Raw genomic sequence first — 18,318 nt, forward strand, 5'->3', positions numbered from 1 at the left:
GCTTTCGGAACGGATGGTCCTGGCTTCGAACCTCGCTCCGCGCATAGTTGAGTCCTTGGAGAAGGCTCTTTGCTCACATTCTCTCAATGTACTCAGGTGTAAAATGAGTACCTGGCCATGCACCGCGTTGTCTTTGTCGGAAAAAAATTGAAATATCGCCTAACACGTATCATGTCTCATTCTACATGTTACATGTTGCTGTTTGTCAGGGACCCTTTGTAAAGCGCTTTGAGCACGTTCAATGAATATTGCGCTATATAAAATCTCAAGTTATTTATAGCCAACTGGCACAAAAAGCAAAGGCAACGATAACAATCCTGAGTGCAGTCAATGTTTTTTTTCCCTGAACCCTCTGTCCATCCAGGAAATATTACTTAGACTTTCTATAATAGGTTACTATCCTATCCAGGGGGTAGCAAGAAATTGCCACTGTCTGTTTAATGCTATCTAAACCACCAGGATAAACTCCGGGCTTATGGGCCTTGTGACACGAGTCATGAGCATATATATGGCACAACATCCACTAAACGTGCTCAAAGTGTTTAAAAAGTTGTCCCTAATTAGCAGCAACACTTAACATGTAGGACGAGACATATATTTCTACTGACAGAGACAATGCTTTCAACAGCCAGGCACTCAGTTTGTTTTTAAGGGTTTTACGGCGCTTGCAACACCTTTAGGTCATATCAATGCCAGTAAAAAGGAAGAATATGGGATAGTCAAAAGTTCTAGAATTTCAATTAAAGTACACCCAAGAAAAGGTAAGACAAAGGGGAATCGGCTCAAATAGAAAACAGGTGTAGATTCCAAGAGCACACTATCAAAGTACTTAGTTTGAGATCACCTAAATGTCTCATCCTGACGTTAAGCACAGGCCCCAACAAAGAACACACTCAAATGTTTACAAATCATATATATATAACATGTAAACAAAACATAATACAGTGCATAACAGAGAGAAGATTTACAAACAAAGAAAAACATATATAACTATAACAGTTGACTGTTTCCCTCTCAGCCAGGGGGTATCCGGCCAGGGTCAAGACAAAACCAAGTAATCTCATTCCAAGACAAAGACAGAAAGCATGTTGGAAAATAGGAATAGGGGGAAAGAAGACGCAGTAAGTACTTCCCTGTCCACTATGGGAGGTCAGGAACCCCGCCCAGCAGGTACTCAATTACACCCGAGTGTGGTGAGAGGATACGAGTAAAAAGCCTGTCCCAGAGATTCTCCTATGCGATCCCGAGCGAGACTCGACCCCCAGATCCTCCACTACAAAACGGCCCTGAAGGACTTTACTCTCACCAAGCAATCAGTGAATATTTGAATATGTTAGAAATGCAGTCAAAACTTAAAGGAATCTTAAATTACTTAAATTAAGCAAAGGGGATAAAAAATTTGTCAATGAATTGAGGAAACCAATGCATTGATGACTCACTGTTTTAGTTGAATGTCTTCAGGTGGCTTGAAAAATACAGCCAGAGAGTTGATGGTAGTCTGTAATAATAATAATAATAATATAATAATAATAATAATAATAATATAATAATAATAATAATAATAATAATAATAATAATAATAATAATAATAATAATAATAATAATAATAATAATATAATAATAATAATAATAATAATAATAAATAATAATAAAATAATAATAATAATAATAATAATAATAATAATAATAATAATAATAATAATAATAATAATAATAATAATAATAATAATAATAATAATAATAATAATAATAAAAAGAATAATAATAATAATAATAATAATAATAATAATAAATAATAATAATAATAATAATAATAATAATAATAATAATAATATAATAATAATAATAATAATAATAATAATAATAATAATAATAATAATAATAATAATAATAATAATATAAATAATAATATAATAATAATAATAATAATAAATAATAATATTAATAATAAGGCATTTATATCGCACATTTTCATCACTGTACAAAGAATAGGAGAAAAAAAAACTCAATAAGATTGACCTCCATCTCAGTGTACATCTTTACAGGTCCGATAACCGAATGCAATTACGGGCTTGTCTTCACATTGTTGTAATGGACAATATTCTGCGTTTTGTTTGAGAGTATTTCCATTACAATGGTGAAATTGAAAGGTTAAATAACTTTAGAAGAGTAAAGCAATAGGATTGGCTAAAAACAGAGAAGAGCAATCGACTACAAATGTGTTTAACGTTACAGAAGTCAGGACAAAATCCAGAGCCATGCCCCTTCTGGCTCGAAAAAGCTACCCATCCACTGCTGGGTGGACAGGGGAGGATTAGAAGAAAAAAAAAAATCAGCAACTTTTAAAAAAAAAAAAAGAAAGTTTTTAACATTAATCTTTTTGTATTGCGAAATATCCACTAAACATGCTCTAAGCACTTGACATGGGGTCCCTGGCCAATAGCAACACGTAACATGTAGAATGAGGCATGACACCTGTTAGGCGACATTGCAATTTTTTCAACAAAGACAATGCTGCTAATTTTACTCAGCTACTCATTTTACATTTTAGTATGGTGAAAGAATGCGAGTAAAGAGCCTTTTCCAGGACTCAAATATGCACCAAGCGAGGCTCGAACCCGGGACCTTCTGATCCGAAAATGAGTGTCATAGCACAAGACCACATTGCCGCACTTCAACCAGGATCGATCTCAATCTCTATGCATGTGAGGTGAGTGCTCTATCAATTGAGCTATCAGGACCCGCCATAGCTCTAAGAGACTTTTTTTTTTATATTCTTCATCGAACAGAACCAACCATCTGACTCAAGAAAAAAAGATCATTTTTTTGTGGGTTTTTTTTTTGTTTTAAGGGTTTTACTGCGCTTGCAACACATTAAGGTCATATCAGCGCCAGAGAATTTTTAAAATGTTATTTTAACAAATCTCCTTTTTTTTAAAAATCTTACAGCATCGTAGATGATTTCCAATGGATTGGATTTAACTCTGGCCCTGGTGTCGCAGTCCCCGTCTACCGGGTTGGATTCAAACATGACCGACAGCAACGATGCCTCCTCATCCTTTACCGACGCCACCATCTTTGGCACGACATCCTTTAGGGTTGCTGGACGACCGGTCACCAGCAGGCGACTCACTTTAGAATCCACTCTGTGAATTAACGGCATTAAAAATATTAAAAAATAAAAATTAAAAAAAAACAATTGTGACCCACCATTTCAGAACTGTTTTATTTCTGGGTGTTTGTTTTTTTTTTAATTTTTTTTTTTAAGGGTTTTACGACACTGGCAACATATTTAGGTCAAGAAAAGGGAAGAAAATGGGATAGTCAAAAAAAAAAAAATCTAGATTTACAAATGACAGCACATAAGAAAAAGGGAAAGGGGAATGTTTAAAATAGGGAACAGATGTAGATTTTAAGAACACATTATCAGTGCACTTGGTTTAAGATTACCTAAATGTCTCATCCAGACAAAAGCAATAAAAATCCCAGTTTAGAGGAATACACTCAAATGTTTACAAACCATTATATAATCAACACACAAAATATAAAAATACATAACAGAGAGAGGGTTTACAAGGGAAAATAAATCATCTCCCAAAACTATAACCACACATTTGACTATTTCCCTCCCAGCCAAAAACCCAGGCCAGGGTCAGAACAAAACCAAGTCATCTCATTCCAAGACACAGTAATAAAGCATGTTGGAAAACAGGTATAGGGGGATAGAAGACACAGTAAGTGCCTCGCCCTGCCCACAATGGGAAGACCCCAAAAAGACCCCAGCCAGTACTTCTGAAAGAGCAGCTTCGAGGTTTGTCACCAACAATGAATTGTGCAAACCAGGATGTATTACTGAGGCCCTGAAATTGTTGCAGTGGAAAACACTGGAAAGTAGACGGAAAGAAAAACGCCTCCAACTTCTCCACAGAACAGCACATTCAAACAAAACAGCAGTAACTCTACCACAGTATTTTATAAAACAACACTGTATATCCACAAGGAATAATCATAGCAGTAAGTTCACAATTCCAACACATAGAACCAACACATATAAAAACAGTTTCTTCCCAAGAACCATCTAGGAATGGAACACTCTCCCACCAGAAATCCTAGATATTACCAACAACTACAAATTTGATCAACTATTAAACATTTATCAGGGTTGTAAATGCAAACTTGAAAAAAATTCTGAAATTCTGCGAGCTCATTTCAATAATCTACATCGACCGTCTCAGTAGGTACCTACTTCGGAAAACTCCAAGTGACACTCCAGGAATGAGGTGATAAATGGCCTTGTGATGGTGACATGATTTTTAGGACTTTTGAGTGATAAGCCTCAGACTAAAATCCAGATTATTTTGTTTAGGTATTAAGAAAATGTGTGAAAAATAGGAAATCCTAATAATTCTGAAAGATTTATTTTTTGTTTGTTTGTTTGTTGCTTTAGGTCTCTTCCAACACAATTGAGGTTATATGAGAGACCGCTGAAACAAAAAAACAAGCAATCTAACAAAAATAGTACAAATGTAAATCAAAATCATAACCTAAAGATATCATAAGCTAAATTATAAATAACCAAGAACAAACAGGCAGAAGATTTACAGAAAAAAAATATCCCCTGTCAAAAATACAATCACAAACCAAAGAAGCAGGATAGGCTAGTAAAGAGAAGAAGAAACGACATCACTATCGGATCATACACCCATGCGAACATCATAGGTATATGATTCAAGGGTGATGCTCCCATCCAACCACCCGTTCTGAAAGATTTACATCCCTGATTTATCTTTCAACTCAATAACACAATATGTAATGGAGAAAGTCACCACATAATTGTATCAAATCTGCAGTGATGTGTAATTCGCCTTTTGCAGATGAAGACGTTGAACTTGAGAATGGGAGAACATATGAGGCAAGAGCTTTCTTCAAGGACTTTACACTTTGTACCACCCAAAGAGGGACTTGGAACAAGAACCTATACGTCGGATGACTAGTTTCTTGTCAAATAGGAAAATATCTCACCTGATGGCATTTGCTGAAGGTCTTTGACCGAAACTGACGTAGATGTCTGACAGGGTGCTCTTCAAGATGACCTCCCTGCAATGATGGAGAAGAAGACAATGTACACAGAAACCAATGGTGACATTGGAATACATTATCAGACCTACCTTGATGGACTTGAAAATATTCGTAGTTTTCACGGGTTTTACCATATTAACAATAAAAACAATATTAGACTTATTAAAGTCAAATAAAGTGAACCATCACAAATTTCAAAATCAGCCCTTTGAAAGGCCATCAAACCATCAAGATTGAAGCCCTTGTTATTTTCTGGCATTTTCAAAATTGATAATTTATATTATAAAGTGCCCAGAGCTTGTTTTTACACGAGAATGAGCGCTGTATAAATGTGTATTATTATTATTATTATTATTATTATTATTATTATTATTATTATTATTATTATTATTATTATTATTATTATTATTATTATTATTATTAAAAACTGGAGCTACTAGTAAAAATTACCATTTTGTCATTAATATGTTACAATAATATTGCTTTTAACTCCCTTATAGTAGACTAGCGACGGCTTAAAGCTTTGTTTTATTGAATCAAAGATCTTTATATAGATAGAAAGGAGATGACGTCACTCAGGCCTTTGTTATTGTTTGTGCCATCCTCGTTTATGAGTAGTTCTCACTAAACTGCATTAACCTGACTATAAACGTTCATGGATACACATAGTTTTGTGTGTTGGTCCGTTATACTTCCAGATGGCAATGTTATGAGCTTCTTAGCCAAGCGCATACTATCTATAATTGTCAGTTTGGAGCTAAAAATCTGCTGTTCTACGAAATGTTTCGTAGTTGTATGCAGGTCTGCATTATACAGTTCACCCCATTTAACCCTTTCCTTACCACCCATAGGAAAATGTGATCCACCGTATCGAAGCGGTATTATGTCGGGATCCACTCGGTAAGGGAAATTGAATTCATAGTCACAAATATCCAACTTGGGTTTATTTTCTGTACGTTAAGCTGGAGTATAAAGACTATTTCTTGCATTGCAGAAACTTCTAAGGTCCAATTTCTCATCAATCTATCTCTAAATTTACTTTTTCGGGTCTGAATCATCCCGACATAATACCGTTTTGAGACGGAGGGTCACAAATCGTCACATTCGTTATGATGTACCGACAGTATTCTCATGGCTCTTGTACATCACAAAATGTCAAGAAATGCTTTTGTTGTTTGTTGCTTTAGACAGCTGTAAATGCTAAACACAGTGTTGTAGAGCTCATTTTGCTGAACAACATTCTGTATAGAATGTACCAGGTTACTTTTTTATTTGATTAGGAACAGTCTATTTTGTGTCGGTTGGGTGTGAAATTTCGGGGTAAATTCTAAAAATGGCTGGTAAGGAGAGAGGAGTTAATCATACACTTTTAGGAATGTGGATTATTTGAAGCATAGAATGGAGGGGAGGGGGGGGGGGGGGCAATGATTCAGTTGGTAGAGCACTCACTTCACACCATAAGGGACTGACATCAATCCCTGGTGAAGTTGACAACTTTTTTCTTTTTTTTTCTTTGGACAACCCCCCCCCCCCCCCTCCCCTCTCCTGTCCACCCATCAGTGACTGGGTAGCTGGGTCTTTTTAAGATTTGGTGGAAAATGCTTTGTGATAGAATATCGTCTAATACAAAAGGTAGTCAGTTTGCTTTAGAAACCGGGGATAAAACTCCAGCTCTGAAGAACTACCTTTTTTTTTTTAAGCAGAGCATAAAGTTTAAGTCTGGCTGGCATTTATATGGAGAGAGGAAAAAAACATAAGAAAATGGTCAAAAGAGTTTTAAACATGGGGTTTAAAAAATCTTCTTTAAATATAAGCCTTTAAAACCCGAGTATGGTGAAAGAATTTTCATAGGTCTGGGGGGGGGGGGGGGGGGTTACATTCAGGAAGGAGGTAATTACTACCGCAGCTGAAAGGGATGTGTTCACAGCTCCCTATTCTTCACCAAGGATGAGAGATGGGAGTAAGTCAAGTACCTTTCGTTCATATCATCCACTAGGGAGACGGACAGTTTGTTCAGCTTGGTGACCACTCGGACAGCCACAAACTCCACAGGAAAGTCTTTGTTGGGGACGCCCTCCTCGTACCCGATGGCTTTGTACAGCTTGGCTTGCTCTTTGGTGTTGAACTCTTTCTGGAACTCACGTCCTGTCCAGAGGATGGGGACGGGGATGGATAAAAAGCTATTTAAAATCAAACTGTAAAAAGTTAACTCTAAACTAAATTCCTTTTTTTTTTTTTTTAGTTTAATACAATATCAATGCAAATTCTAAATCTGGTTGGATAGAATTTGTTGAAATTTATCTATTTGTAAGAACAACATCAATCAGAGCGACCAAGCCCTACGACACGTAAATCAAGACCAGAATATTATCAAATCAGGATTCTGACAAAACTTTAAATAAATCTAGTCTTTTAAAAAAAAATAGGGTTGGATGATAAAATTGTTCCATACAGCCATTGTTTCACTTTAGCCAAAGAGCACAGAAATACTGACAAATTTAAAAAATTATAAAACTATTTTATACAGATTGACATACGACTGACTAACTTGTTTTTTTGTTTGTTGTTTTTAAGGGTTTTATGGCGCTTGCAACACATTTAGGTTATATCAGCGCCAGTAAAAAGGACGATAATTGGGATAGTCGAAAGTTATAGAATTACAATTCAAGCACCCAAGAGAGAGTAAGACAAAGGGGAATTGGGAACAAATTGGGATCAGATGTAGAATCCAAGAGCTTACCACCAATGTACTTAGTCTGGGATCACCTATAAGTCTCACCCAGACACAAGCACAAGATACAACAAAGAGGAATTCACTCAAATGCTTACATTTCATTATACATTCAAAATAACAAACATAATAATACATAAGAGATTGTCAAGGAAAAAAAATATCATCTCCCAAAACAACAACTATGCATTTGACTGTTTCACAATCATCCCCACAAACACGATGTCAAAATTGAATGAAATTCAAATGATTATTGATAAAATTGATTAGCTAGGGCATAATTATTATCAGTCATAATTTGATGTTGGGAATTATCATTTGTTTGCGCTAATGTCAGATTCACTTTCTTGCACCTACAGACTTTTTTTTACTGGACTCAACTACGTGCCGAGCGAGCGAGCGAGGCTCGAACCCAGGACCTTCCGATCCGAAAGCGAGTGTCATACCCCTAAACCCCATAGCCACACTACTACTGCTACTATGTTTTACCTAATTCACCCAGGGCATCAGCTGACTCGTCCACGCCCGTTTCTCCAGAGGCCACGTTTTCACTGGCACTGCTTCTTCTTCCTGCAAACCATCCACCGAACCAACTTCCGCTGCTATAAAGTGGTTGTTCCACAATGGAAACTAAGAAAAATATATAGCGCAATATCCACTAAACGTGCTCAAAGCACTTCACAAGGAGTCCCTGGCCAACAGCAACATTAAACCTGTTAGGCGATATTACAACTTGTTGTTTTTTTTGCTGTTAATGGCCAGGTACTCATTTTACACTGGAGTAATGTGAGAGAATGTGAGTAAAGAGCCTCTTCTCCGAGGACTCAACTATGCGCAGAGAGAGCGAGCCAGCGAGTGAGGCTCGAAACCAAGACCTTCCAAATCCGAAAGCGAGTGTCATACCCCTAGACCCCATAGCCACACTACTACTACTGTATTTTTATACCTAATTCACCCAGGGCACCAGCTGACTCGTCCACGCCCGTTTCTCCAGAGGCCACATTTTCACTGCTACTGCCTCTTCCAAACCATCCCCCGAACCAACTTCCACTGCTCTTTTTCTCCACAGCCTTCTTCTTGGCTCCTTCTTTGGCTACCTGGTGAGTCAAATAATAGATATATATATCAAGTTGGGTTTGGTTCTTATTTTAAGCAATAGAACCAGATCGGTGACTTTGGTAGAAAAAATCATTCAATTCCGAGAAGAAGAAGAAGAAGAAGAAGAAGAAGAAGAAGAAGAAGAAGAAGAAGAAGAAGAAGAAGAAGAAGAAGAAGAAGAAGAAGAAGAAGAAGAAGAAGAAGAAGAAGAAGAAGAAGAAAAAAAAGAAAAAAAAAAGAATAAATACAAAAAAGAAAAGAAAGAATGAGAAGAAGAAGAGAGAAGAAGAGAAGAAGAAGAAGAAAAGAAGAAGAAGAAGAAGAAGAAAGAAGAAGAAGAAGAAGAAGAAAAGAAGAAGAAGAAGAAGAAGAAGAAAGAAGAAGAAGAAGAAGAAGAAGAAAAAAAGAAAGAAAAAGAAAAATAAAAAAGAAAGATGAAATGAGAAGAAGAAGAAGAGAAAAAGAAGAAGAAGAAGAAGAAGAGAGAAGAAGAAGAAGAATAGAGAAGAAGAAAAGAGAAGAGAAGAAGAAGAAGAAGAAAAGAAGAGAAGAGAGAAGAAGAAGAAGAGAGAGAGAAAGACTTGAGAGGAAGTGAGGAGAGAGAGTGGAAGATAGACCAAAACTAAACTAATGCATACGTAGCGATATAATATATACATAAAACTTCCTATAATTGATCATACTCTCTCTCTCTCTCTCTCTCTCTCTCTCTCTCTCTCTCTCTCTCTCTCTCTCTCTCTTCCCCCCCCCCCTATCCCCATCACACCCTAAGGACAGACAGAAAATCTACTGGAATCAAAGACCACGTACAATGCCTTCAGCCTGACTTCTGACCAGGACAATGTTAAGAACGTCCAGTTTTTCCTCCAGCTCAGCCATATCAGCAGCGTCTTTGCTCCCGTGCCTCTTGTTGGACAGTTTCTTGACGTAGAGGTCCTTGTACTGTCTCTGGTTGTCCCGATGAGCCTTGATGTAGCTCCAGCCCCACATCTTTCGTCGACGCTGGACTTCGTTCTCCAGAATGCGAGAATATGCATGGTGCCACCTGCAATAATAATTCAAAAACACATTAAAGACAGAAAACAATTTTTTAAAGTAATATCGTGAGATTTCATACAGTAAAATACCCACGAGTGGTTAAGGCATTGGACTGTGATCTGGAAGGTCCCGGGTTCAAGCCCCACTTCAGGCACTTTCCTTTTTTTTTTTCCTCTTTGGGCAAGATTATTAACCCCCCCCTGATTCCTGTTGACATCAGATATCCTGTTTGATGGATTATCTATATTCCTTCGTGGAATGCCAAGGCAACAGTATCTTATGATGCCCTGGCGGAGGGGAAATTCTTTTTATTTTTATTCTTTTTTTTTTCAATAAAATTCCTTTCTCATCATCGGATTCAATCAGACATAACATTGTTTGGAGACAATCGGTCGTCACATTTTGTTACGCCTTACCATTTCTTGGCATTGCCTTTGCAAAGGACGTCTGGACGGTATCTTACGACGCCATGGCGAAAGGGCGTAATTTTTTACTGCCACTTTTAGGGGCAGCGTGGCTCAGCGGTACGGTCTTTGCTTCGTACCCAAAAGGTACCGAGTTCGATCACCCGCCGCTGCATTGTGTGGCCTTGACCAAGTCACCTAGCCCTAGCTCACTTTGCGACGCTGCACTGCGGCTGGCGCCTGGGTTATTCCAGTCTTCCCTTGGAGAATAGACCCGAAAGATTAATTTCACCTTGCGGATGAATAAAGAGAATTTTTTTTTTTTTTTAATTTTATTTATTTTTTATTCTCTTTAATAAAATTCATTTCTCATCATCGAATTCAATCTGACATACCACTGTTTTGAGGCAATCGATGATGAACAGTTGGGCAATGAGCACCACGGGTAGATGTATGTTTTCCCATATGACCACTACTGTAAAGACTGATAGCCTAAATAAGCTCAGAAGACACCAGCAAAGCATCATCTTTCAACTAAGAAAACAACACATACCGCTCAACAGCCATTTAAGCAAAATTACAAGAGACACATCCCCTTCCTGCCCCCTATGTCAACACCCCAATGAAACAGTAACACACCACTTGTTTGAATGTCAACCTCTTGAAGACCCGAGATGTACATTCCTCCCACCAAATCCAAGCATCAGTAAGACACTTTATAGTCACCTGGAACAACTACAAAAGACGTCTAACTTCTACGTCACGACACAAGACCGAAGGGCTTGAGCTCAGGCGGTCGCTGGTTCGGATAAGTAAGTAAGTAAGTAAGTAAGTAAGACAATGGATCACATTTTGTTAAGCCTTACCATTTCTTGGCATTCCCTTTGTAAGGGACGTCTGGACGACTCTTCTTGTTGAGGGCCATCAGGTTCATTCTTTCCTGGGACTCCAGAAGCTGTAGGATGTCATCATACTGGGGAGTGGTGAAAAAAAAAAAAAATAATAATAATCCCAATTTGAAGGGCGGAAAAAAAAAACCCAAATGTTGCCACATTTACCTCTCCAAACAAAAACAAAAAACAAATTTGCCCATATTTGGTTGTACCAAAAGATCATTTTCGTAACAGAAGACACAAAAGACACCATTATTGAGATATTTTGAAAAATTATGGAAAAATAAAAATCATGGGTTTTCCCTCATGTCAACAAAACACAATGAATGAAACACCAAAAACGAATTCGAGATTACAGGATAGTTTTGCCAAGACGAATAAACCATCTTGTCATCTGAATCTGGAGCCAAAAAAAGTCTGAATTTAGCCAAACTTTATGTCCAAAAATAATATGTTTGTTTTATCTTTCAGGGTTTTACAGCGGTTGCAACACATTAAGGTTATATCAGTGCCAGTAAAAAGGAAGAAAATGGGATAGATCCAGAATTATAATTGAAGAACCCAAGAGGAGGTGAAACAAAGGGGAATTGGTCTAAATAGGAAACATATGTAGATTCCAAGAGTATACAAAGTACTTAGTTTGAGATCACCTAAAAGTCTCATCCGGACACGAGCACAGGTCCCTACTAAGAGGAACACACTCAAATGTTTACAAATCATACATAATATTTAATATGTAACAAAACATAATACAGTTCATAACAGAAAGATGATTTACAAGACAAAAAATATCATCTCCCAAAAATTATCCATTTGACTGTTTCCCTCCCAGCTAGGATATCCAGCCAGGGCCAGGACAAAACCAAGTAATCTCATTCCAAGACAAAGACAGAAAGAAAGTTGGAAAACAGATATAAGGGGATAGAAGACACAGTAAATACCTCCCTGCCCACTATGGGAGGTCAGGAACCCCAAACAGATATAGGGGAATAGAAGACACAGTAAATACCTCCCTGCCCACTATGGGAGGTCAGGAACCCCAAACAGATTTAGGGGGATAGAAGACACAGTATGTACCTCCCTGCCCACTATGGGAGGTCAGGAACCTCAAACAGATATAGGGGGATAGAAGACACAGTAAGTGCCTCCCTGCCCACTATGGGAGGTCAGGAACCCGACCCAGAAAAAATGTGTAAATACCGATTCAATGTGTATGAATGGAGAATAACTGCTTACCTGTTGTTTGGTCAGAGACAGAGCTATATTGTCAAAGACCAGGGACAGGAAGATCTTGGGCTTGGTGAACTCGGACAACTCCGGTTTGGTGTTCAGTTTGAGATGGGCCACCGCTGATATTGGCTTGAACACTGGAAATGAAAAATGAAATGGGTGAGATGGAATGTTTGTGTTTGTGTGAGAGGGAGGGGGTGGGGGGGGGGGGGGGGGGGTTTGTCGGTATCTTAAGTTCCTTTCAAATATTTGCAGATTTGTAATCCATCGTCTAAATCCACTATACTTCACTATGTCAGAATGATCTAGATGAAGAAAATTGTCTATAAAGTCCAAAGTGTGTGAATTTGAATTTCTTATTTTCTTTTTGAAGTTGAAGAAACAAAACTTAATCTTTAATAAATGCATATCTTAACTCAAATGGAGGCATCAATTTTAAATCAAATAAGTGGTGGGATCAATGAATGAGACATCAATTTTAACTCAAATGGAGGCATCATTTTTAACTCAAATGGAGGCATCATTTTTAACTCAAATGGAGGCATCAATTTTAACTCAAATAAGTGGACACAGGCGTTTATTGCTTTCAGTTTAGTTCGCCAGGTAAATCTAGCCAGTCTAGTGATGATGAGTCATAGTTTTACACTGAGAGAGGGAGACAATTTTTTCGCCGTTTTGATCGATTTTTTCTGAATTTCAAACTAATGTAGTATTGCCGTTATTAAGTGTAGCAAAAATATTTTTATACTACCAAACAGTTTATTAACAGAGTTTTCATTGATTATTTAATCATTATTATGATGTTGTTAAAAAGCAAGAGGGATAACCCATGAAGTTGATACATAAATTTAAGTGAATTGAAATTTTTAAGAGAATATTTTAACATGTTCAACACTTAAGATTTTAAAACAAAAGTAATGGAAATGATGTTGAATATCTGTAGAATGTAGACATATAAATTTTATTCCAGTAGATTGAGGCGTTTTTGAGATATCAGTTCACCTGTACGTAAAAGTAAGGATTTTGAGTAAGGTAAAACTGAAATCCAATCACAGCATTGTCTTAATAGACATTTTTTTAATAAACCAGCAACATAGTCAAATGTGATTCATTTATATTTATCCCAGAATCAACGAATTATAAGAATTCCATTGAAAATTGTTATACCCTATAAGGACACTCATTTAAAGACAATCAAAACCACTAAGAAAATCTTAAAGAGTTATAATTTTCATAACCTTATTTTTGAGATATCCATGCCCATTACTTTTTTTATGTACTTGACTTGCACATCTTTTAATTTGTGTGCCATATAGACTGCATATAGCACATCACTGGTGAAAGATTAGGATCATGTTCACCTCATTAAGTATTGTTTCTTGTTCAGAATTTTCTCATTGAACCAAAGGTATCAATACCTGCATCGCATTTCTTTAAATTATGTACCAGTGAGATACATTTCTCGCAAATTTAAATATTTAAATATGTCAGAATTTCTCATTTACATTTATAGTCAATTGTTGATAACGTCTAGTCTTTTAATCCTCTCAGCACGGCTCTGTACTCTTTCACAACAAATTCGACATATTTCATTAGTACTGGTGTGATGACCGTCTTCAGTGTGTCTCTCCATGACCTGAACAGAACTTAAATAATAAATTTAAGAAATATCTAAAATTTCCGCTTAAATTCAATGAAATCAAATTAAATAAATGTCTCTTATCATCACTATCTAGTTTTATTATTGGGTTTCTAAAATATCATGAAATATTCTCCTCTTTGTTGGTAACAAAAATAATTATTGAGATTCCTTTCCACACCCTCTATTCTTAAATCCCTGAATCTACATAATAAAGTATATATCATATGAAAGATAATTTTATCTACTTTTCTCTGATCCCTCACCCTTGACGGTAAAAAGTGTTGGTTTGATATTTTGAATTTTTAAATATTTCTTAAACTTATAATTTTAATATTATTTCATAAAAAACTCTGATTATTCAAAAGAGCAAAACACAAACTTAACATTTAATGATGTAAACAAAAATAATTGCGTCTTGTAGAGGAAAAGCTGGTCTTTGTATCCATATATGTTTGAAAATTATGAAAAAGATGCTGCGTCCACAATAGGCTGAGAAAATTGAGTATTTTGATGAAATTTCTACCATTCTCTGCCTGAGAGAAATTCAAAGCGATGAGATTTACCTGCAGACATAATTTATTGCCAGTGCACCCCGTCTTGACAGGTGTTATCACTGTGGTTGACGGTGGATTGTTTACATTACTTGACGGTAGCCAGTGAGGGAAGAAGTAACTAAACTGAAAGTTTGGGCCCTATTTAAACGGCTGTGTGGAGGCATCAATTTTAACTCAAATGGAGGCATCAATTTTAACTCAAATAAGTGGAGGCATCAATTTTTACTCAAATGGAGGCATCAATTTTAACTCAAATAAGTGGAGGCATCAATTTTAACTCAAATAAGTGGAGGCATCAATTTCAACTCAAATGGAGGCATCAATTTTAATTCAAATGGAGGCATCAATTTTAACTCAAATAAGTGGAGGCATCAATTTTGACTCAAATGGAGGCATCAAACTCAAATAAGTGGAGGCATCAATTTTAATTCAAATGGAGGCATCAATTCTAACTCAAATAAGTGGAGGCATCAATTCTAACTCAAATGGAGGCATCAATTCTAACTCAAATGGAGGCATCAATTCTAACTCAAATGGAGGCATCAATTTCAACTCAAATGGAGGCATCAATTTCAACTCAAATGGAGGCATCAATTTCAACTCAAATGGAGGCATCAATTCTAACTCAAATGGAGGCATCAATTCTAACTCAAATGGAGGCATCAATTCTAACTCAAATGGAGGCATCAATTCTAACTCAAATGGAGGCATCAATTCTAACTCAAATGGAGGCATCAATTCTAACTCAAATGGAGGCATCAATTCTAACTCAAATGGAGGCATCAATTCTAACTCAAATGGAGGCATCAATTCTAACTCAAATGGAGGCATCAATTTCTAACTCAAATGGAGGCATCAATTCTAACTCAAATGGAGGCATCAATTCTAACTAAAATGGAGGCATCAATTCTAACTCAAATGGAGGCATCAATTCTAACTCAAATGGAGGCATCAATTCTAACTCAAATGGAGGCATCAATTCTAACTCAAAATGGAGGCATCAATCAACTCAAATGGAGGCATCATTTAACTCAAATGGAGGCATCAATTCTAACTAAAGGAGCATCAATTTAACTCAAATGGAGGCATCAATTTAACTCAAATGGAGGCATCAATTCTAACTCAAATGGAGGCATCAATTTCTAACTCAAATGGAGGAAATCATCAATTCAACTCAAATGGAGGCATCAATTCTAACTCAAATGGAGGCATCAATTCTAACTCAAATGGAGGCATCAATTTAACTCAATGAGCATCAATCACTCAAATGGAGGCATCAATTCTAACTCAAATGGAGGCATCAATTCTAACTCAAATGGAGGCATCAATTCTAACTCAAATGGAGGCATCAATTCTAACTCAAATGGAGGCATCAATTCTAACTCAAATGGAGGCATCAATTTTAACTCAAATGGAAGCATCAATTCTAACTCAAATGGAGGCATCAATTCTAACTCAAATGGAGGCATCAATTCTAACTAAAATGGAGGCATCAATTTTAACTCAAATGGAGGCATCAATTCAACTCAATGGAGCATCAATTCAACTCAAATGGAGGCATCAATTCTAACTCAAATGGAGGCATCAATTCTAACTCAAATGGAGGCATCAATTCTAACTAAAAATGGAGGCATCAATTCTAACTCAAATGGAGGCATCAATTTCTAACTCAAATGAGCATCAATTCTAACTCAATGGAGGCATCAATTCTAACTCAAATGGAGGCATCAATTTAACTCAAATGGAGGCATCAATTCTAACTCAAATGGAGGCATCAATTCTAACTCAAATGGAGGCATCAATTCTAACTCAAATGGAGGCATCAATTCTAACTCAAATGGAGGCATCAATTCTAACTCAAATGGAGGCATCAATTCTAACTCAAATGGAGGCATCAATTCAACTAAAATGGAGCATCAATTCAACTCAAATGGAGGCATCAATTCTAACTCAAATGGAGGCATCAATTTTAACTAAAATGGAGGCATCAATTTAACTCAAATGGAGGCATCATTCTAACTCAAATGGAGGCATCATTTAACTCAAATGGAGGCATCAATTTCAACTCAAATGGAGGCATCAATTCTAACTCAAATGGAGGCATCAATTCTAACTCAAATGGAGGCATCAATTCTAACTCAAATGGAGGCATCAATTCTAACTCAAATGGAGGCATCAATTCTAACTCAAATGGAGGCATCAATTCTAACTCAAATGGAGCATCAATTCTAACTCAAATGAGGCATCAATTCTAACTAAAATGGAGGCATCAATTTCAACTCAAATGGAGGCATCAATTCTAACTCAAATGGAGGCATCAATTCTAACTCAAATGGAGGCATCAATTTTAACTAAAATGGAGGCATCAATTCTAACTCAAATGGAGGCATCAATTCTAACTCAAATGGAGGCATCAATTCTAACTCAAATGGAGGCATCAATTTCAACTCAAATGGAGGCATCAATTTCAACTCAAATGGAGGCATCAATTCTAACTCAAATGGAGGCATCAATTTCAACTCAAATGGAGGCATCAATTCTAACTCAAATGGAGGCATCAATTCTAACTCAAATGGAGGCATCAATTCTAACTCAAATGGAGGCATCAATTCTAACTCAAATGGAGGCATCAATTTTAACTCAAATGGAGGCATCAATTCTAACTCAAATGGAGGCATCAATTCTAACTCAAATGGAGGCATCAATTCTAACTAAAATGGAGGCATCAATTTTAACTCAAATGGAGGCATCAATTTTAACTCATGTTTTACAACTGAAGCCTTCAATTCAATTTTTAGCACCATATTCATCCCGGCATAATACCGTTTTCAGACGTCCAAACAGCAAAATCTGAAATCTCTCAATTTCAGATCATTTTGATGTTAAATTAATTTTACGGGACTTAAACTCTGATAGGGGCAGCGTGACTCAGTGGTACGGTCTTTGCTTCCTATCCGAAAGGTACCGAGTTCAATCACCCGCCGCTGCGCTGTGTGGCCTTGAGCAAGTCACCTCGCCCTAACTCACTTTGCGGCGCTGCACTGCGGCTGACGCCTGGGTGATTCCAGTCTTCCCTTGGAATATATACCCTAAAGACAAATTTCCCCTTGGGGATGAATAAAGGGAATTTTTATTTATTTTTATTTTATAACGCTTGTTTATAATGATGGATCACGTGTAATGAAGAAAAATGGAAAGAGTATAGAGAAATGCCAGAAAAAAAAAGATAAAAAAGCTCCGATATAAAGAAATACTTACAGTAAGGCAGCTGTGGTTTGTTGGGTTGTTTTCCCACTTTATTCATCAACGACTCCTGAAAGGAGAAAAGATTAATGAAAAAAAAAACAATCCAATATTCAGTCTCTTGATTTCCTGAACTGAATTTAAGATGAATGTAAGGTGAGTGGCACACCCATACACACACACATACACTATCTCCCTCACCATCTCCGTGTCTCCGATCCTCTCTCTCTCTCTCTCTCTCTCTCTCTCTCTCTCTCTCTCTCTCTCTCTCTCTCTAACCCCCCCCCACCCAAAGTAAAAAAAAATCAACAAAAATAAAACAAATAAACAAAAAACCAATAAATCCGAGAAAAAAAACAAAACAAAAGAAAACAAAATATAAACGAAACAATAACCACCACCCCCC

General features: G+C 36.7%; 1 protein-coding gene across 1 annotated transcript in view; it reads right to left on the reverse strand.

The window, feature by feature from the left end:
- LOC144960489 (intermembrane lipid transfer protein VPS13A-like) overlaps positions 1-18,318 on the reverse strand; it is a 215,573-nt gene that overhangs the window by 155,502 nt on the left and 41,753 nt on the right. Inside the window, exons 8-16 of the mRNA XM_078893643.1 lie at positions 17,928-17,982; positions 12,480-12,610; positions 11,217-11,323; positions 9,719-9,953; positions 8,757-8,907; positions 7,053-7,224; positions 5,023-5,097; positions 2,948-3,146; positions 1,440-1,498 (exon numbers count right to left, since the gene is read on the reverse strand). Of these exons, the coding sequence (XP_078749769.1) occupies positions 1,440-1,498; positions 2,948-3,146; positions 5,023-5,097; positions 7,053-7,224; positions 8,757-8,907; positions 9,719-9,953; positions 11,217-11,323; positions 12,480-12,610; positions 17,928-17,982 (1,184 nt within the window). The remainder of the gene's footprint in view (positions 1-1,439; positions 1,499-2,947; positions 3,147-5,022; positions 5,098-7,052; positions 7,225-8,756; positions 8,908-9,718; positions 9,954-11,216; positions 11,324-12,479; positions 12,611-17,927; positions 17,983-18,318) is intronic.

This window comes from Berghia stephanieae, chromosome 15 (assembly GCF_034508935.2).
Source record: "Berghia stephanieae isolate SIO BIC M18660-M18661 chromosome 15, UCSD_Bste_1.3, whole genome shotgun sequence".
Taxonomy (NCBI): domain Eukaryota; kingdom Metazoa; phylum Mollusca; class Gastropoda; order Nudibranchia; family Aeolidiidae; genus Berghia; species Berghia stephanieae.